Source organism: Solea solea, chromosome 11 (genome assembly GCF_958295425.1).
Source record: "Solea solea chromosome 11, fSolSol10.1, whole genome shotgun sequence".
NCBI lineage: Eukaryota > Metazoa > Chordata > Actinopteri > Pleuronectiformes > Soleidae > Solea > Solea solea.
Genome location: NC_081144.1, coordinates 10,810,126 through 10,827,487, shown reverse-complemented (window position 1 = coordinate 10,827,487; position 17,362 = coordinate 10,810,126). Strand labels below are relative to the sequence as shown.

Below are 17,362 nucleotides of genomic sequence, written 5' to 3'. Positions count from 1 at the left end.
TCCTTAAGAGAAGACAAATACAAGAACACACACACACACACACACACACACAGGCACACACCATATCAGGCAGAGGCTGGTATGCGGTCAGATTAAGACCACACTGAGCTGTGCTCCTTCTAATGTTACACACACACACACACACACAGAACTTCACAGTATAAACCACTCTGTCTGACTGTGGTGACCACCATTGAGCATTTATAAATACTCTATTTCAGGATTCCCCAAGCATTTTATGTGGGGTCCCATTTTTTTAAAAATGGCAAATGATCATGTAATGACTCATTTGCAGTCATGTCTGTAACATCATATATATATATATATATATATATATATATATATATATATATTTATATTTACATATTTATATTTATATATTTATATTTATATATATATAGGACCGCAGCATCAGTATACTTAAAAGTTGCATCATAAAAACAGACAATGCAGAAATCAACACAAACAGGTCACCAATTAAAACGCAATTAGAGCACCTACATCCACGTCCATTTTAAAATTGATTTAAAATTCATCCAGGGTGATCAGTTCAAACATTTTCATGTCCCTTTGAAATCATTCCAGGATATTTAAACCATTTAAGATTGAACCCAAAGACACCCACACTGAGAAGAGGCTCTGAAGCATCAGAAACATTTATTTTACAACAGTACATCAGATACTTAATTTACCCATATGTCTGCCTGACAGACAAACAGTATTAGTCCATGCTACAAACAGAAAAAAAACTCTACATCTCTATGTACTGTGCCACGGTGTGTGTGTGTGTGTGTGTGTGTATATATATATACAGCAGGTCTGCCATTTTATCATTTCAATTTCAAAACGATTCACATCCAAAAAATTCTATACATCTCCTTGACATAACAGCTACGTAATTAATCAAAAGTAAGATAAATAAAATGAAGCTTGAATATTACCACATGGTTGCTATATTCACACAGCAGATTGTTTACGTCAATGCTACAGATGTAACAGAAGATCTGTTTCCTGTATTTGACTTTGACTTCATGCTGGATTCACTCAGACACTGTTCTGTGTTTGGTCGATGTAGACGACAAGTTATAGAGACATAACTTGAGGGTTAGGGGTTTAACACTGTGGCATTTCAACGGCCATAATATGACGCAGTGCAGAAAAACCAATCAAGGGAAGATAGTTGGTTTCACAAAAAAACTGTTTAAATAGCTCTTGAAATTAATGTTAGTGGAAATATAAACAAACACAATAAGATACGATTACAAAGCAAAACAAGGAGTTAAAAGGAGTTTACAAGAAATGGCGATATTCAATCTGACACATCTGTTCAATCTAACAGAGAATTTGTGACATAAATGAGAAATGTAGCAAAATATCAGTCTTCTTAATTAAAAGACGGGCAGTCATCGACGGGACTTATTCAGCTCTTACTGCACTTTCCCATGATATGTATAAATACATGAGTGTGTTTTTATAGAGTAATCAAAGAAAAATACAGCCTGTTTTTGGGTACGTTTTATGTTTTTGTTTTTCTTAAAAGATGTTTACACAATCAACAACAACATTTCCGTATTTCTATTTAGCAGAGCTGGAGAGCTGTAGCTTTAATGCATTTGTTTTGATTGTTATAAGTTTTCCAGGTGCTACGGTTTTTAGCATCTACAAAAAAACTAACTGTTGCCACATAAACAATTAAGACTTTGGATACCGATATCCTCCCTTCATTAACAACATAAATAAGGACAACAGAAAGCGATGAAAAGCAAATCTACAGAGACCGAGGGGGGGGGAAAAAAGTGTTCAACCCACTCAAAAAAATACAGTGGAATCTATACATTCATACAACACGACACATTTTTACTTACACGCATAAACAAACTGAAAAATAAAAGTCAAACTGGGCTCACTCAGTGTATGTGTGTATCTGTGTCCTTCTCGGTGACAGAAAGCAGTCACTCGCGCATGGTGATGCAGTTACAATATCTGTACCAATAACACTGACTCCCACAGCACACACACAGCTTTCAGTGTGGGAAGAAAGAGGTGAAAAAGAAGAAGAGGAGGAGGGCAGAAAGACGAGGACGATCGCTGTGAATCACTAATAACCAAAAATAATAATTAGAGTAACTGATCATAAAACAGCTTGGATGTCCTGTGATGGAGAAGGGAAACACGCCTGTCACAGTCAACACTGGAGCAGCTGGTGTTGCTTTTCATGTGTCTGCTCCGTCATGTGTCACACGTGTAAAAGACAGCTGCACAGATTAGTTTGCAGTGTTTCCATGAGGAAGACAGTCGAGTCTGAAGACTGATGTGTTTTGCAGCTGAAACCATTTTTGGTTAATCACGCAGAATAACTGCACTGGGTGACGGAGAGAGATGCTGCAGCTGGCTAAATGCCACATTCATCAAACTTAATTACTTCATTATTTTTAGAAATCTCTGCCCTGGTGCTTTGTGAGAACTTGACAGTTGGTAAAGGTCATCCTTTCCCCGCAGAAGTTACGTCAGAACTGAGACGCGCTGACCTTGCTGAACCGAAGTCAAGTGAGCAGACACTTTCTGTCGTTTTGTTTGATTTAGGAGAAGTGAGGGAATGGCATCAATGCCAGTGCGGCACCTGTCGAAGTGAGAGATGCCTTCGGCACACTCAGGGAGGAGTGGTAATAATAAGGGCACAAATAAACACCTCCAAGTACACCCAGGCTCTATTTTGTTTGTTGCCAACATCTGACTTGGATGATTTGTGACATTTTATGGAGCCAGATTCATCTATAATGAAAATAATTGTTAGTTGCAGCCATAAACTACATAAAAGCTGAGCTCTATTTATTTGCTTTCTGTCAATACCAGTACAAGTATGAATTATATTTTTGGTGTTACTAATCAATAATTCCCTAATAACCTTTCGACATAATGTAAATCAACTGATCTGAGACCTTATAGAGTCTGTTTACAGCCTTGGGAAAACCTGGTCTGTGAAGGGAGACTTTAACCAATCAAAGGGCAGGTCAGAAAGAGAGGGGGCGCTCCTATTGGCTGTTCCACTAAAACGCTCTCCTCATCTACTTTTTTTCTCCCCGTCTCTTCTCTCTTCACCTCAGATTCAAAACTCAAGAGGGGAAAGTTTTGGGTGAAGCTGTGGTGCTCAGGCTAACCGATAAAGTGATGGCAAGTACTGTTTGCTGGTGTATGTGTGGTATTAGATAATTACTGCAGATGTGTGCAGTTTAAATCTGTCCAGTAATTGACCAATGGCTAAGCCCCACCCTTGAACACACACGGGCCAATCAGAGCAAGTATCAGCTTCAAGCTACATTCTGAGCGGAGACCGCCATAGAAAAGCATTGGTTGTTATCACTTTTCTGTGGCTTTCTGGCGTTTTATAAAGTCATGCTGGGAGGAATGCTGAAGCGACGTGCAGCAAACAATAACAATGCTAGCTAACTAATGTTAACTTATCGCCTATAACGATATGACCAACTCCAGCTTCAGCTCAGATGTCATCATTTAAACCTCTGACATGCACAGGATCAAGATCACGGGCAGCCAGGTTATGGTCCCGACAGATCCGGGCACATCCACTTCTGCTGATATGGACAAGCTACTGTATTTCTCGCTAGCTCAGTTAAACGTACATTAAAAAATAAAAGAACATTTTCAAATTAGTAAAACACACTATGCAACTAAATCGGCATGTTATAAAAGCACCCACACTGTGCAACAGTAAAAGATCGGTATACAAAGACAACATAACTAAACTAAATCTAAACTATAAAAGCCTAGAATTCACAGGAGTTAATTTGTGTATTTTTTTTTTTCCCACTGAACCAGCGGCCGAAGCAAAAACAATATACACATTAGTCACTACAACTTTCATTTTAGGCCAAAACTCGGCTGTTTCCAGCTAATGTAATGACAACAGCACAGGGGGGTGGGACTTAGACATGGGTCAATTATGGTGGAATTTGTGTGTAATTGTCAGGTGTGTGTGCTTCTTTAGTATGCCTCGGTCCTGTAGCTGTGGTGGGCATCAGCAGTGAGCTGGGTGGTTTCTGTGGCTGAGGATGGCTGCAACACAATTGGTTCACCATCTGAGAATGAAACACATACACATTAGGAAGCATGCGACCCAAAATAATTGTATGCAGTTATATAAATACAAAATAATAGTGTTTAAAAAGTAATCGGCTCTTAGAAAGACATGGTTTTGTCAGCATCAGAGAGGGCTTACCTCTTTCCTCAGCGGTCATCTGGGCCTCCAGGTCTTCAGGCGAGACATAGAACTCAGGATCCTGGTCCATGGGTGGCCGAGGTTTACATTTACCACAACAACAGTTACAGCAGCAACACAGGCAACAGCAGAAATAACAACCTGTGGCCAGGCAGCAGAACACAAACAAGGCCTGTGGGATACAGAAGGGAGAGAGATAGGGATACATTTTTTAAATTTTTGCACACATCTATACATTACTACTGTTACAGCATTTTGGTCTATGGCATGTAGTGTCATTTCATAATATAATCACAATACAGCATTAAACTAATATATAAAATGTATTGGACAGAAATAGACAGACTTTAATTGATTTTAGAGTTGTTGTTTTTTTTACTGTAATTTTTCTGTTGTTCTGTCTTTTTTTTTTTTAAATTTATATTCTAATATGACTGCACGACTGCACTTTCCATCAAAATTACAGAAACAACAGCACAGCCAGCAGTTCTCTCTCTCTCTCATCGTACCTTTGCCCACCAGCTGGACAGAACAAAGTAGGTGTTGACGTTCTCCTCTCCAAACTGTTCTGCGACGTACAGTCCCAGGGAGCCATATTTATCATAGATGTTCTTCTTGGTAGTGTCAGCCAGTATAGAGTGAGCGTTGTTGATTTCCTTAAACTTCTCGGCTGCGTCTGGGTTGTCTGGGTTCTTATCTGGGTGAAACTTCAATGCCAGTTTCCTGTAAGGAAGAAAGCGGCGAATGAAGGACTTGGAAACGACACCGACACCATGACAATAGCATAGTGTTCCTGTCAGTCAGTTTGATACAACACTGTTGAGAGCGTAGCAGAGCATTGCTGTATGAAACGGATTAGCTCAATCACTCTAACTATTACTATATATCATATAGCTACTCTTTACTGCTAAGGTTATTATTATGATCATCCATCCTTCATCTACGGCTTGTCTTTTTCTCGTTCACTAACCCCCTTCATTCTGTCCGCTCTCCTGCCCCAACCGGTTGAGGCAGGTTCGTTCACTCTTTGGTTCTAACAGAGATTTCTTCCTGTTTAAAGGCAGTATCTTGTCTCTCCACTGATACCAAATGCTAACTCACTGTATTCCTCTATAATAACTGATCACAGCCCTGTTTCTACTGCAGAAAGAAGAGAACGCTAATGAGTGTGCACCTGTTCACACACACACACACACACACTTCTGCAGGAGCATCTGGATACATATTGATAATGTGGACTCATGTACAGCTCACCTCACAATCATTTGTATCTGGAAAACAATCGAACACCCACTTGCAAATCATTAAATTAACTTAATGTTAATTTCTTGGATCACTTTGAAGAGCTGGTCACAGGCCTACAACGCCCTCTAGTGGCATACTAAATAACAAATGACTATAAAGTCTCTGGTGGGGAACGTCCTACCTGTAACATTTCTTGATGTCCTCTGTAGTAGCGTTCTTGTCGACTCCCAGCACAACGTAAAGTGACTCTCCTGATGTGGAGAGAGTTCTCTGTCTCTGATGGTCCATGGTCTCTTACTCTGTCTCACTCGCTCCCTCAGTAATAAAGTGTCTCACCTGTCTCACCTGTCACACCTGTCAGGTACAAAGAGAAACAGGGAATTAGCAGAAACAAGGACACACATGAGCTGGCTGAAATTATTTTGTTTACCATTTATTTATCTCATGTTTATCTCAATTTTTGCACATAGCAATTCATAATTACAGTTGCAACTATGACTGTATTTGAAATTGGTCAGCACTTTTTATTTTATTTACTGATCCACTGATTTATCTGCTTTGTCTATAGATGTCTAAATGTCCCCTACAATGAAATGACGTCTTCAAATTAAAATGTCACGTTTCCAAAGGGACTAACAGACACAAAGATATTCAGTTTTTTTGGAAACACAGAGTGAGAGACATTTTTGACTGAATCCATACATTCACTGCTCTGTCCCAACCAGTCCCCGAATTTAATCAGAAGTATTTTCACGCCTTATCAAGGATGATATTACTTCACTACGCTGTAATGTAAATGAAGAAAATAAATATTATTAAAGTAATAAGGAATCATTTGAGGTAACAATAAAACTGAACTGGAAGATTCCCTGCTCCGCTAGTCAAGACACCAGAGGTTCCCTGGACACTTAACCTCACATTGCTCCCGAGTCCCGACAGTTGTGCCGGCAGCACCATTTACTTTGATGAGCACAGGACGGGTTAAATATGGGTCACTTAGGTTCATGTCACACAGTCAGGTTAGGCAGAGAGATTTACAGTCTGTTCTAAAGTTACCTTCTATTTCTAGTAAGTTAGAAGATGACATAGCAAACAAGACAAGAACCATGCATGAAAGATCAAGGTGTGCTGTCTCATTAAGTAAATTGTAGGATTGTAGATAAAAGCAGAGTTAACAGACAGGTGCTGTTGATGATGCTCTGAGGTGGATGGACATGCAACAGCAGCTGTCGTCAAATGCGTTCAACACCCTAAAATATTCAACAATGTGCAATATCAAAATATAGAACCAGGCAACAACAATCGTACTCACAACATACAATAGAAATGTGATGATTAATTGATTTGTCACTTGACAGGAAAAATAATCTGCATATATTTGCACACAAACGAACAATCATTTCAGTCATTTATTTGTTTCTATCCTCTAACTTTGTACATGTAGCGAATGAATGCTTTTCTTGGTCATACAACATGAGACTATGGACTTAAGGACAGACAAGGCATCTGAAAATGTCATCCATTTTCAATATTAGCTGCTGCTTGATGGACAAAATGTTTAACCCAAGAAACTAAGCCTCAGGCACACAACAGACAACCGTTAGAAGAAGTTATAGCTTTGCCATTATTATTATCACCACACAAAATTCAGACAGCATTGACATAACTGAAGCTCAGTCTCACAGGCCTTCCGCCATCAGTTGGCAGAGTTCTTCTACTAATATTTTACTTTTAAGAGAGAACCGAGACATTTTCTGAGGGTAAAATGAGTAACGACAGTGACATCTACACACTGTAATACTTCTATCCATCAAAGCTGAATTTTTCTTTAGTATTTTCTTTAGTAAGTCACCACGAGGTCATTGTTGCTACAGCAAACAGACAATAAATACTGATAATATTTAATCTAAATTATGGTAGGCTTCTTATCCAGTAGTTACATAGTAACATATACATTTTAGTTCCCTTGATTTTATTGTCTCAAAGTTCAGTGTAGGAATCACTTTATTACTTGAACACAGTACACCACTGCAAACATCCCTCTCTCTCTAAGATGCTCCAGCTCTAGTATCTGCGGTTCTCTTTCATGATACTGCTGATATACTGTAGATTTTATGTTTATATCATGCTATGTTAGCCTTATACTCACACACACAATATAGAAAATGAAAACTATTTAAGAATGTCACAAAGATTAGTAAAATTATAAACAGCACCATAGTCTGTTCACTGATTGAAGACATGATGAAAAATAACACCAGCTGTAGGGTAACATGGTAACATGTGTATACATGATAAGAAACTTCTCAAACCATCTGTGATTATTCTGGATGTAAAAATGTGACTGTGAACTTTGAACTGCGGAGGGCAGCATTGCACCTCTTACTGTACAGCCTGCTGGAACTCAGTGGGAAAAGAAGAAGGAGGAGAAGTTAGCTGATTATAAGCCACGCAAGAGTTCATAGAACAAACTGTCAAGCTAAAATCAGAAACAACTTCAATCATTAATCTGTATTTTTATACTTATGGAATAAATTCAGGATTTCTGAATCTGGAAGGAAATCCACACACAGACGTTTGAACTTGACAGCAACTGCCTGCACCTCAGTGCTGTCTGATACAACCGTGTCAGACAGCAGGTGTATGGGGGTTAGCAGGCTTAAGCCAATTCTCCTTTACAGACACTAAACCAGACTGCTACACTTAAATTAACAACAGGATACTAAGCGTCACACTGGACCTACACCTTTGAGATGACGAGCAATAATCACACTGTGAGTCATGAGCACCACGTTGCAATAGTAGAATGATTACCCTCAGGCATATGTATAAGCTTCACACATGTAATAAAACACAACTTGTGGTAGGCCATGCAGGAGATTAAAGGGTTACAATGTTTGATTTTAGTCTGAAAAGTTTGCATTGTTTACAAATTCATTTATCTACAGCTTATCAGTGGTTCAAACTACATGAAGACATATTATCTTCAACCTTCAGCTATAATATATGTATGTATATATATATATATATATATATATATATATATATATATACATACATACATTTATGTTTAGGCTGTGCAAAATAATTGTAGTCAATGGAGAGTCCATAAACATCAAACGTACGTGTGTGTGTGTGTGTGTGTGTGTGTGTGTGTGTGTGTGTGTGTGTGTGTGTGTGTGTGTGTGTGGGGCTGTGACTGGGAGGAGATCACTGTTAGGAGATTCTAGGATAATCTTGAATAAACAAAAGAAGGAAAAAAAAGGAAGCGTGCATGAGGACACTGCAAGAGATATACACCTTATACAAACAAACTGTGTGGATATTTTCTATTCCGTTTCTAATTATGTGTTATCAATTCTATTAATAATACAAATCTATAATAAAATTCTGAGTTAGCCATTTGTTTCTCAAAGCTCTGTATAGCTCCAAATGGCTGCTATTGCCATGGCAACCCCACAATGCCTAGAAAATACCATGCTTCAGAGCAGATTGATTTAACACATCCCTAAATCCAATCCACTACTATGCCTTGGAATAACCAGTCACAACATAGATAAACCTACCACCTGACTGAGATTAACCAATGAGGGTGATCCATCTGTACACCAAGGATTACCAAGATACTACAGGGAGGGATGTGTGAGTGTGTGAGTCTATACCTGGCTTGAGCAGTGACAGAGCTAAAAGAGGACATTTATTGGAACTCACAGAGAGACAGTGAAAATGAACACATGCTGTAGTGAGGATGACACCAAACCATCCGTGTCTTCAAGAGTGCGACTTAATGTAAGCTTTCACACCTGAGTCTTGTATTTGATTTGATTTTTTTCCCATCAGGTTCATCGTGTAAAGGTTTCTCACTGAGCTACAAAGCTATAATAATCACAGCTCACTGTGCTTCACACTCATCTTTAGCCCCCCCTCCCTCCCTAGTTTCAGGTCTTCTGCAATAAAACGTCAATTTTGCAAATTATTTTCCCATTTAGAGGAAAATAGACGATAAAATATGAGTCTCAGGCACCACCAGCAAGCTGTCAGAGTTTAACTTATACAATATGTGTATGTAATACTTTAGGAAGTCTTGAATAAGAATAAGAATTTTACAGGAGATTTATTTTTATTTTTAACATGAAATAGTAAAATACTAGGTTTTACCAATATATTAATCAGGTTCCAATCTAGGTCTAAGAGAGTCAGGGTCATGGTACTGTGCAAGTGTAAGTCACTCTAAATACTTTAACCTGCAGAAACTGTTTTAATATTTTCAGAAAAATTATTATTATTTGAAAACTGAATACAAGTTTCTGGATGTGTTCCAATTAAGTAATTATACTGAATGATCATTACAGCATTGCTAAAACAATAATACTAATGGTGACTTTTGTACAGGACTGTGAGGCGACACCAGTGTGATTGACAGTGCAGTGCAAATCATTAATTTATAGTAGTTGTGGAAAATATATATATAATCCTCTGCCACATTAGCCATTTTTTTATAGTGATAGTTAGGTCCAGAACTATCAAACTGTTTTTTAAATTATTGTGCTTAGTTGCTAATAAATATTCATTGACTAGCGCACTACTCACATCTAAGGCTTCAACTTCAATGACTGTACCTGGTACCAAACAGGCCCGGGGGAATACATTTTGAAGTACTGTAATATCAGTAAGTGCTGACATTAATGGTGCGCTCCCAGTCATGACGAGAGATCTGTGTGTGTCTCTGATCTGATGCCTGTCTGTGCGGGGCTAGCACTCACTCTCTCACACTCGGACAGCGAGTACCCCACAGACACAGGCCTGTACAAGCTACCTCATCAAATGCCCCAAGTCCATCACATTCAGACTAAAAATGCACAGTGTTCGACAGTTTAGCTCGAAGCATGTCCCCCATATTCCCATGTTATGCAAGGAGGAACCCATGAGTCGCTAGAATATAGCAAACATGAGCTAATAGTAACTATTAGTCAGTTAAAAGATAAACGATCTGTTCATTCAGAAAACATAAATATTTCAATTAATGTATTGATTGAGCATAGACCTCCTTCAAGTATATACAGTACAAATATTGAGTTAATTACAAATAAAACTCGAGTATACTGATTCTAGTCCAATACAGTCATTTTAGACCTTTTAAAAACACATTTGTGCTAGGTATAAATACATGATTCTCCCACTGTAACAAATATTCCTCTCCCATAAAGAAGAAATAAACAGCTAAAAATGCTGTTGCTGATTTTTATTTACACATTTACAGTCTGTGCGTAGTGAAGCATTCTATATATAGGATTATTGAACTGTATCATATTTTACATTTCTATCTGTCGGATACGGAGTATCATAGTTACTGTTAGCACTTTTTTGATGTTGTTGTGAATAGTTATTTAGTTTGCCATTTTCATTCTTTTCTTTACTTATTTTGTTTTATTTGTTCTACTAAAAATAACTAAATTGTTGCAGAAAAGGCGAAAACAAGGAAAGCGTACAGCGTCGTTTACCAGCCAAGCATCTCAGCATCATGTGTATGGCACAGTAACGCATCAAAACAACACAAACTGTTGCCATGAAATCAAAGCAGGATTTAGACAGACAGACATTCATTGAATTAATAGTGATTTAAGCGATGCTCAATGATCTATGTCTTACAATTTACACTTGAAGTAAAGCACATTCTTGCTATATGTGACCTTTTTCCATGCTAAATTAAAAGTATTTCTGCCAAATATGGCACTGTCTCCACTGTATACACATAATGACTTGATGCCAGCTTGATTAATAGAGCTGAAACAATATATAAAGAGACAAAGTCTACAACACCTGGCTCCATTGGAACTGTACAGAATACTGTACTGTGTACATGAATACTGTCGCAGAAACACTTGATGCATCACATCATGTGCTTTGTGTGTTGGGGAAGTGAGCATGGACATTACAACACAGACAAAACCACAGACATTGGAACCACTAAAATCGCGTGACAGCTTTTGGGGCCTTGCTGAACGCTTGGTGTTTATTTGTCCACAGGATCCACACAAAGGTACGAAGATGGAACTGGAGCATTTTTTTTCCACATTAATGCGCGCATCAGAGGCAGTCAGATTGATGCTGTCTGTGTAAAATGGCAGAACAAACCGTAATGCTATTGTGTCACACATCATGCGCTCAGAAAAAGTACACTCTGTAGCAGCAACATGTAGCATTTGTTTGGTTCAGAATAAAGCCTGTGAAATGAGGGGTCTACTGGATCGAAATACTGTATAGTTGACCTCTGAATAAAAAAGGAGCTATAGACAGCTGAGACAGCAATGACACAACTTTACTCCCATAGTCTGAACATTTTCACTTACTGCTGCTCAGTGAAGGCATGGATCATTAGTCAGTATTATTGACTATGCTAAATAACAGCTGTTCTTTTGTGAATGTAAATTGTGCAGAGAATTCTCCATCTGTTTCCTCAAGCCTCCACACAAGTATTTGATTACTTTACATTTAAATGCTAGAACAACCAAGTTTGGACTGGGCTTTTGCTCCTCACAGTACACAATCAAAACTAGAGCTGCATTTATCCTTTTTTTGTCAACAATCTATGTACATTATAACCTCATACATATTTAAGCTTTGGTCACTACATGTATACATCCAGCTTTTAACACCTGTCCACAGTCCACCTCACAAAAACCCAACCTCACACACACCTCTAGTTTATCATTGCTACTTTGGCAGGCAAACAATTATCTACCAAAAGCAACAGTTTGATACAGCTTACACAGTAACAGGACAAAACAACGGATTTCTTTCATATATGAACTCCTGTCAGTTTTCTGGGTTCATATGCTTTCTATTCTTTACACTGAAGATGAGGATGTATGAAGTTTCACAAGGCAAGGAACAAAAATTGTATAATTTTTTACAGTTAGGCGAGATAGAGGAAGAAGATCCAGTGTGGAGTCCCCTTAAGGAAGAACCCAAATAGAATCAAAAAATAATTTATGGTGATTGGTTTATGATGTGGTTCTTAATACATAAAAAAAACTGTGAAAACGTTCCATCGGTTTCCTAGAGCCCAAATGCCCTAACTACAACATCTAAGATTAAAATAAGTAAAATATTCAGTCACTATACTCACTATTTCTATAAGAACATTACACTTTCACCAATAAATGCCTAGACCATCAACTTTCTGGAAATACAAAGCTGGAAAAAAAATGAGATTATGTGTGAACAATTACAAAAACATCAGTTTAGACGTCATCATCAACATAGCTGCTTTCTTTTCTTTCCTTCTTCTCTTTATTCTTCAAATTAGCTTCCATCACCCATTTCACACTGCTCCCTTTCACTTTCAACATTACACCTTTATCATCACTTCCTCATGAACTTGTCAGACCATCTCTTGCTCTCTTTCCTTATTCTTAGATGGATGACAATGCATTTTCTCCTCTTGTCCCATTTTAAATATAGTTCTTGGTTTTACCTTTCGATTTCTTTAAAGCTGTACCTCAAATGTAATGTCTGCTTCGCATTCCTACTCATCTTCCTCCTGATTTCATGATCAATTTATTATTGAATTAATGCTGGTACATCTAAAGTCTACTTACTTTCTAAATCTTTCTAAATATGGATGACAGACATCATTTAAAAGAAAAGAAAGAAATTGTGATTGTCAACATTATTGGCAAGCAATCACCACCAGTAGCCACATCATACTACACAGACACACAGTCACATCCTCCACAGCTCCTTCCTCACCACTCAGATGATAATCTTTAAGTGGTCCTCCGGGAACCAGAGCTAAATTTATGGAACGGATTAACTAATACTGCTTTCATAAAAGAGCAAAAGCACCAGTCTAAGTCTTCCTCAGGGGCCCAATGGGATCACAATGACTATGAATACTAAAAAGGCAGCAATAAGACAGAAAGACATATGCATATTCCCATTTTGCCCTCACTTGGTATCCTGAGGTTATATGCAAATAAAGGTTCACACAGAAATACAAACACAGAGACAAACAGTTACAGAAGTTAGTCAGTGGTTGTTGATTGTGAGAGTGTGCAGCTACATATTCATTCAATGAGATCAGGTTACAGTCAGACACACGCAGCACCTGACCATCAATAGCTTGTAATGTGACGAGGACCTCGTTGTCATAGCACAGTAAATACAGCTGTCTCTCTCACGCGGACACGCGGACACGCGGACACACGGACACACACACACACACACACACACACACACACACACACACACACACACACACACACACACACACACACACACACACACACACACACACACACACACACACACACACACACACACACACACACACACACACACACACACAGCACATTTATTTCAGATGTGTGGGAGTATTTGGAGAATTGTTACACTGTAAAAAATGGGAAATCTGACATTGGTTTGTCGATGTTATATATATCTCAATACACAAAAGTAGAGCCATGTTAGGCTGTTAGTTAATTCAGTTAATTTCTTATCATGCTGTTTGATAATCAGAGATTAACTCAGAGTGCAAAGATTATGCAGATTATGGACATTATTCATAGCAAATGTTACCTACTGTATACAGTGCTGTACACAAATCATGGCACAGGGATTTGCTTATGCACACAGGCCAATTCAGTTCATTAGCTAAGGTCGAATCAGCCGTCTCAAAGGACATGCAGGCTCTGTGCGAACCAGACTGTGTAAGACATTACAGTAATGACATGGATACTGCCAAGTTAGCACTGACTGAGCAAACCTTGACATGTATAATAAAAGACAGAACATTAAGTGAAGTGAAGCTGCATGAGAAGGACCATTGATGGTGAATATTTGACAGCCTAATGTGACTTGTGATCATAGGCCTGTTACACTGCGCTGTTTACAGGACGCACTCATGACAAGACTCATGACCTGGTGGTAAGTGGCGACCATATCAGGTTAAAAAACAAACCTGTCAGGGGATCTGTGGTTTATAGGCTTAGGATATACTGTATAGCTTCAGATCTGGTGATCCATGTATAGTTTTAGCATTTTATTTACTTACAGTGAGACAAATTAAATGCATTTCAATTGCCATTTTACATGCTCATGAGCAACTAAGTAACACTGAGCTCAAGCAGCAGCAATTTATGAATGATAAAGGTCTCTAAAGATGATTGACTGCTAAAAGTAAAACTACATTACCGTATACATATATACATTCATTCACTGAAATGTTACACTTTAATATGTTCATCTGTTCAAATAATATAGGCTGTGGCACATGACCAAAGTCTGACTGAGGGTATACATGCAGCAGTGATGCGACTCCCAATCACATGATCAGGTTGTAACATATTTACATGTACTGAATTTTAAGTCTGGTGTTAGTCAGACAAAACAACAATTTATTTTTCTAACGTGGTAGACTGAATACGAACAGTTTGTCAGCCTTCTTACATGAGGATACAAATATCAATACCAAATACCAGTGAGCCAAAGTAGGAATCAGCTGGGGGATAATTTTAGGTTTTCAAGGGCTGCAGCATTTACACCAACAGGAAACTGTTACACAAGTACCACAGCTAAATGACAGTAGAGAAGTTTAGAACAGGCACAACAAAATAGACTAATGACACAGCTGTTTCCAAGCATTAATAATTCATCTCTTTAGATTTGCATAGGCTTCAACACCACCTTTCCAAAAATGGATAACTGCTTTACATCCAAGACCAAATAAAACATTGGACAACACAATATCATCCCAGGCTTTAAGAAAATGTGATTAACATTATTATCCTTTTTTGTCACATTATGTAATATATACTAGCAATATTTTCAGCAACATCATAGACAAGTGTATGTACTCCAATTTGCTGGATGAGTACATACATCCAAAAGCAACGATAGATATATTGTTACTTCCAAACAGCCACAGAGGGGAGAACTTGGCAAGTTGAAAAACATTGTCAGGTTGAATGGAAGGCTCTGGGAAAAAGACCATAGTCTTCATTTAATTTATAACAAAGTTGTGTTCCCAAGGAGTGGATGCTCTAAGTTAATGGTCTTCTTCAATAGCAGAGGGTGTAATTTTTGTAAATGATGTTCCCATATAAAGTAACATAGAGGATAAAGGACAAGACACCAGTGTGATTGAAAGCATATATCATCCAATAGAGCCTGGCTGCAGGTGATATCTGTGGATTTAGGGTTGCAAAACCTTAACACGGTTCTGGTCAAAAGATAAATCTTGAGGATTATTATTCTTATGTCATTACCTGTTGCCACTTGAATAATACATGGAGTAATTGATATTGAAAAAAAAGAAGCTATTGTTCTTAAAGTTAAACTGAACGACATTACTCTTTTATTATAGGTGCAATGTGACTCCCCCCACTGCTCCTCTGTTATCTAGATGTAACCTGATTTAACGTGACTGGCCTTCATGAGTCACCGATGACCACTTCTAGCAGAGCTCTTAGTGGTGACATCATTAACCATCATTTGTTTCAATTTACTCATACAATACACATACAAACCACCTGACTCAGACAGATAATATGCTTTGGTAAAAATGTTTACCAGGATATGTGCAGTAAAACAGTTGATCACAATATGAATTTTAAAGTTTCCAACTTGTTGAAAAAGGACACTCCTTAATGCAATGTACACATCATTTAAGCACTTGATAATGAAAACATAATGGATCACACTTCAGAATTCACTGAGCCTTTAGGCTGAATAACAGGGTCTATTCAGACACTCTTCCATCTGTGTGGTTGGAGGTGCACTGTCCCAGATCTCTAAATGGGCTTGGACAATATCTGGACATGGACAACCACAGTATGGTTAGATACTGACTCAGATTAGAGTGGACTGCAAATGCAGAGTCATGTTTTTCTTATGATCAATATTTCAAGAGACTATTTAATATAAATGGAAACACACAAACTAAAAAGCAGTTCAAAAACAGTCCAGCCTGAATGGACTTTATTATGGAGCAATATTTGGAAATAATAATAATAATAATAAGTGTTAAAGCTTCAAAGAGTTAGGACCACCAGGGCCAAAACAGCAGCTGAATAATAACATTTTATGAATTTAACATGTTCTGCCATTACATCACACATACATTCACTCTCAGCCAATTCACCACCTGCCACTGCCGAGTCACATCATTTAGGGACAGAAAAAGACAACCGCTCTAATACAGCCATTTCAGATTCACGAGTAAGCAAACCAGTATTACAATCCCCCACACTATGGACAATAAAACAAAAATAATTCAGTGTACTTAGTTACCATCGTCTTGGAAATTAAGTTGTATCTGTCTCTCCACTAGAGATATAAAAAAACACATATTGTTCCCTCACTTGGCTACAATCAGCAAATCCGGATTTATCCTGTAGTATCTTCTCACCCCAGACGGTCATGTATGAACCCATAATAATCCACATGACGCCCCAGGTTTTGAATCGACGCCACTGCTTTTTACGCATGTCTCTCGGTTCATTTTCAGAACTCGAAAATATCGACCGGCTCGACAATCAAAGCAAATAATCTAGGAACCGCAGACACAGCATCCATGTTAGTTAGCACTTCCATAGCATTGCTTGCCTGGGGCGATATGCCTGGTTTAGGCAGCTAGCACTTAGCTTGCTAACTAATCCAAGGGCAGCAAAGCTGACTAATGTTAGCACCCTGGCTAACTGTGCGCGTTTCTTACCTTTTGTTAAACCACGGGCAGACTGGCTCCTCTACTTCTTTTAAACGAAGCGAGTTTTATACTACTCGCATCCCAGTTTGGCTTTCCTCTCCGCCGCTAAATCATTCAAAACAGCCGGTAGTACGGCCACAGTGATATCAACTACAACGGGAGGTAGCTGTCAATCC

General features: G+C 38.3%; 1 protein-coding gene across 1 annotated transcript; it reads right to left on the bottom strand.

The window, feature by feature from the left end:
* Positions 1 to 640: 640 nt before the first annotated feature.
* On the bottom strand, positions 641 to 17,353 carry dnajc5ab (DnaJ (Hsp40) homolog, subfamily C, member 5ab). Its single transcript, XM_058643259.1, has 5 exons — positions 17,196 to 17,353; positions 5,661 to 5,833; positions 4,744 to 4,957; positions 4,235 to 4,406; positions 641 to 4,094 (listed from the first exon to the last, which is right to left on the bottom strand). The coding sequence occupies exons 2-5, from the start codon at positions 5,765 to 5,767 to the stop codon at positions 4,000 to 4,002; spliced, it is 588 nt and encodes a 195-aa protein (XP_058499242.1). The 5' UTR covers positions 5,768 to 5,833; positions 17,196 to 17,353; the 3' UTR covers positions 641 to 3,999.
* Between the last annotated feature and the right edge of the window lie 9 nt (positions 17,354 to 17,362).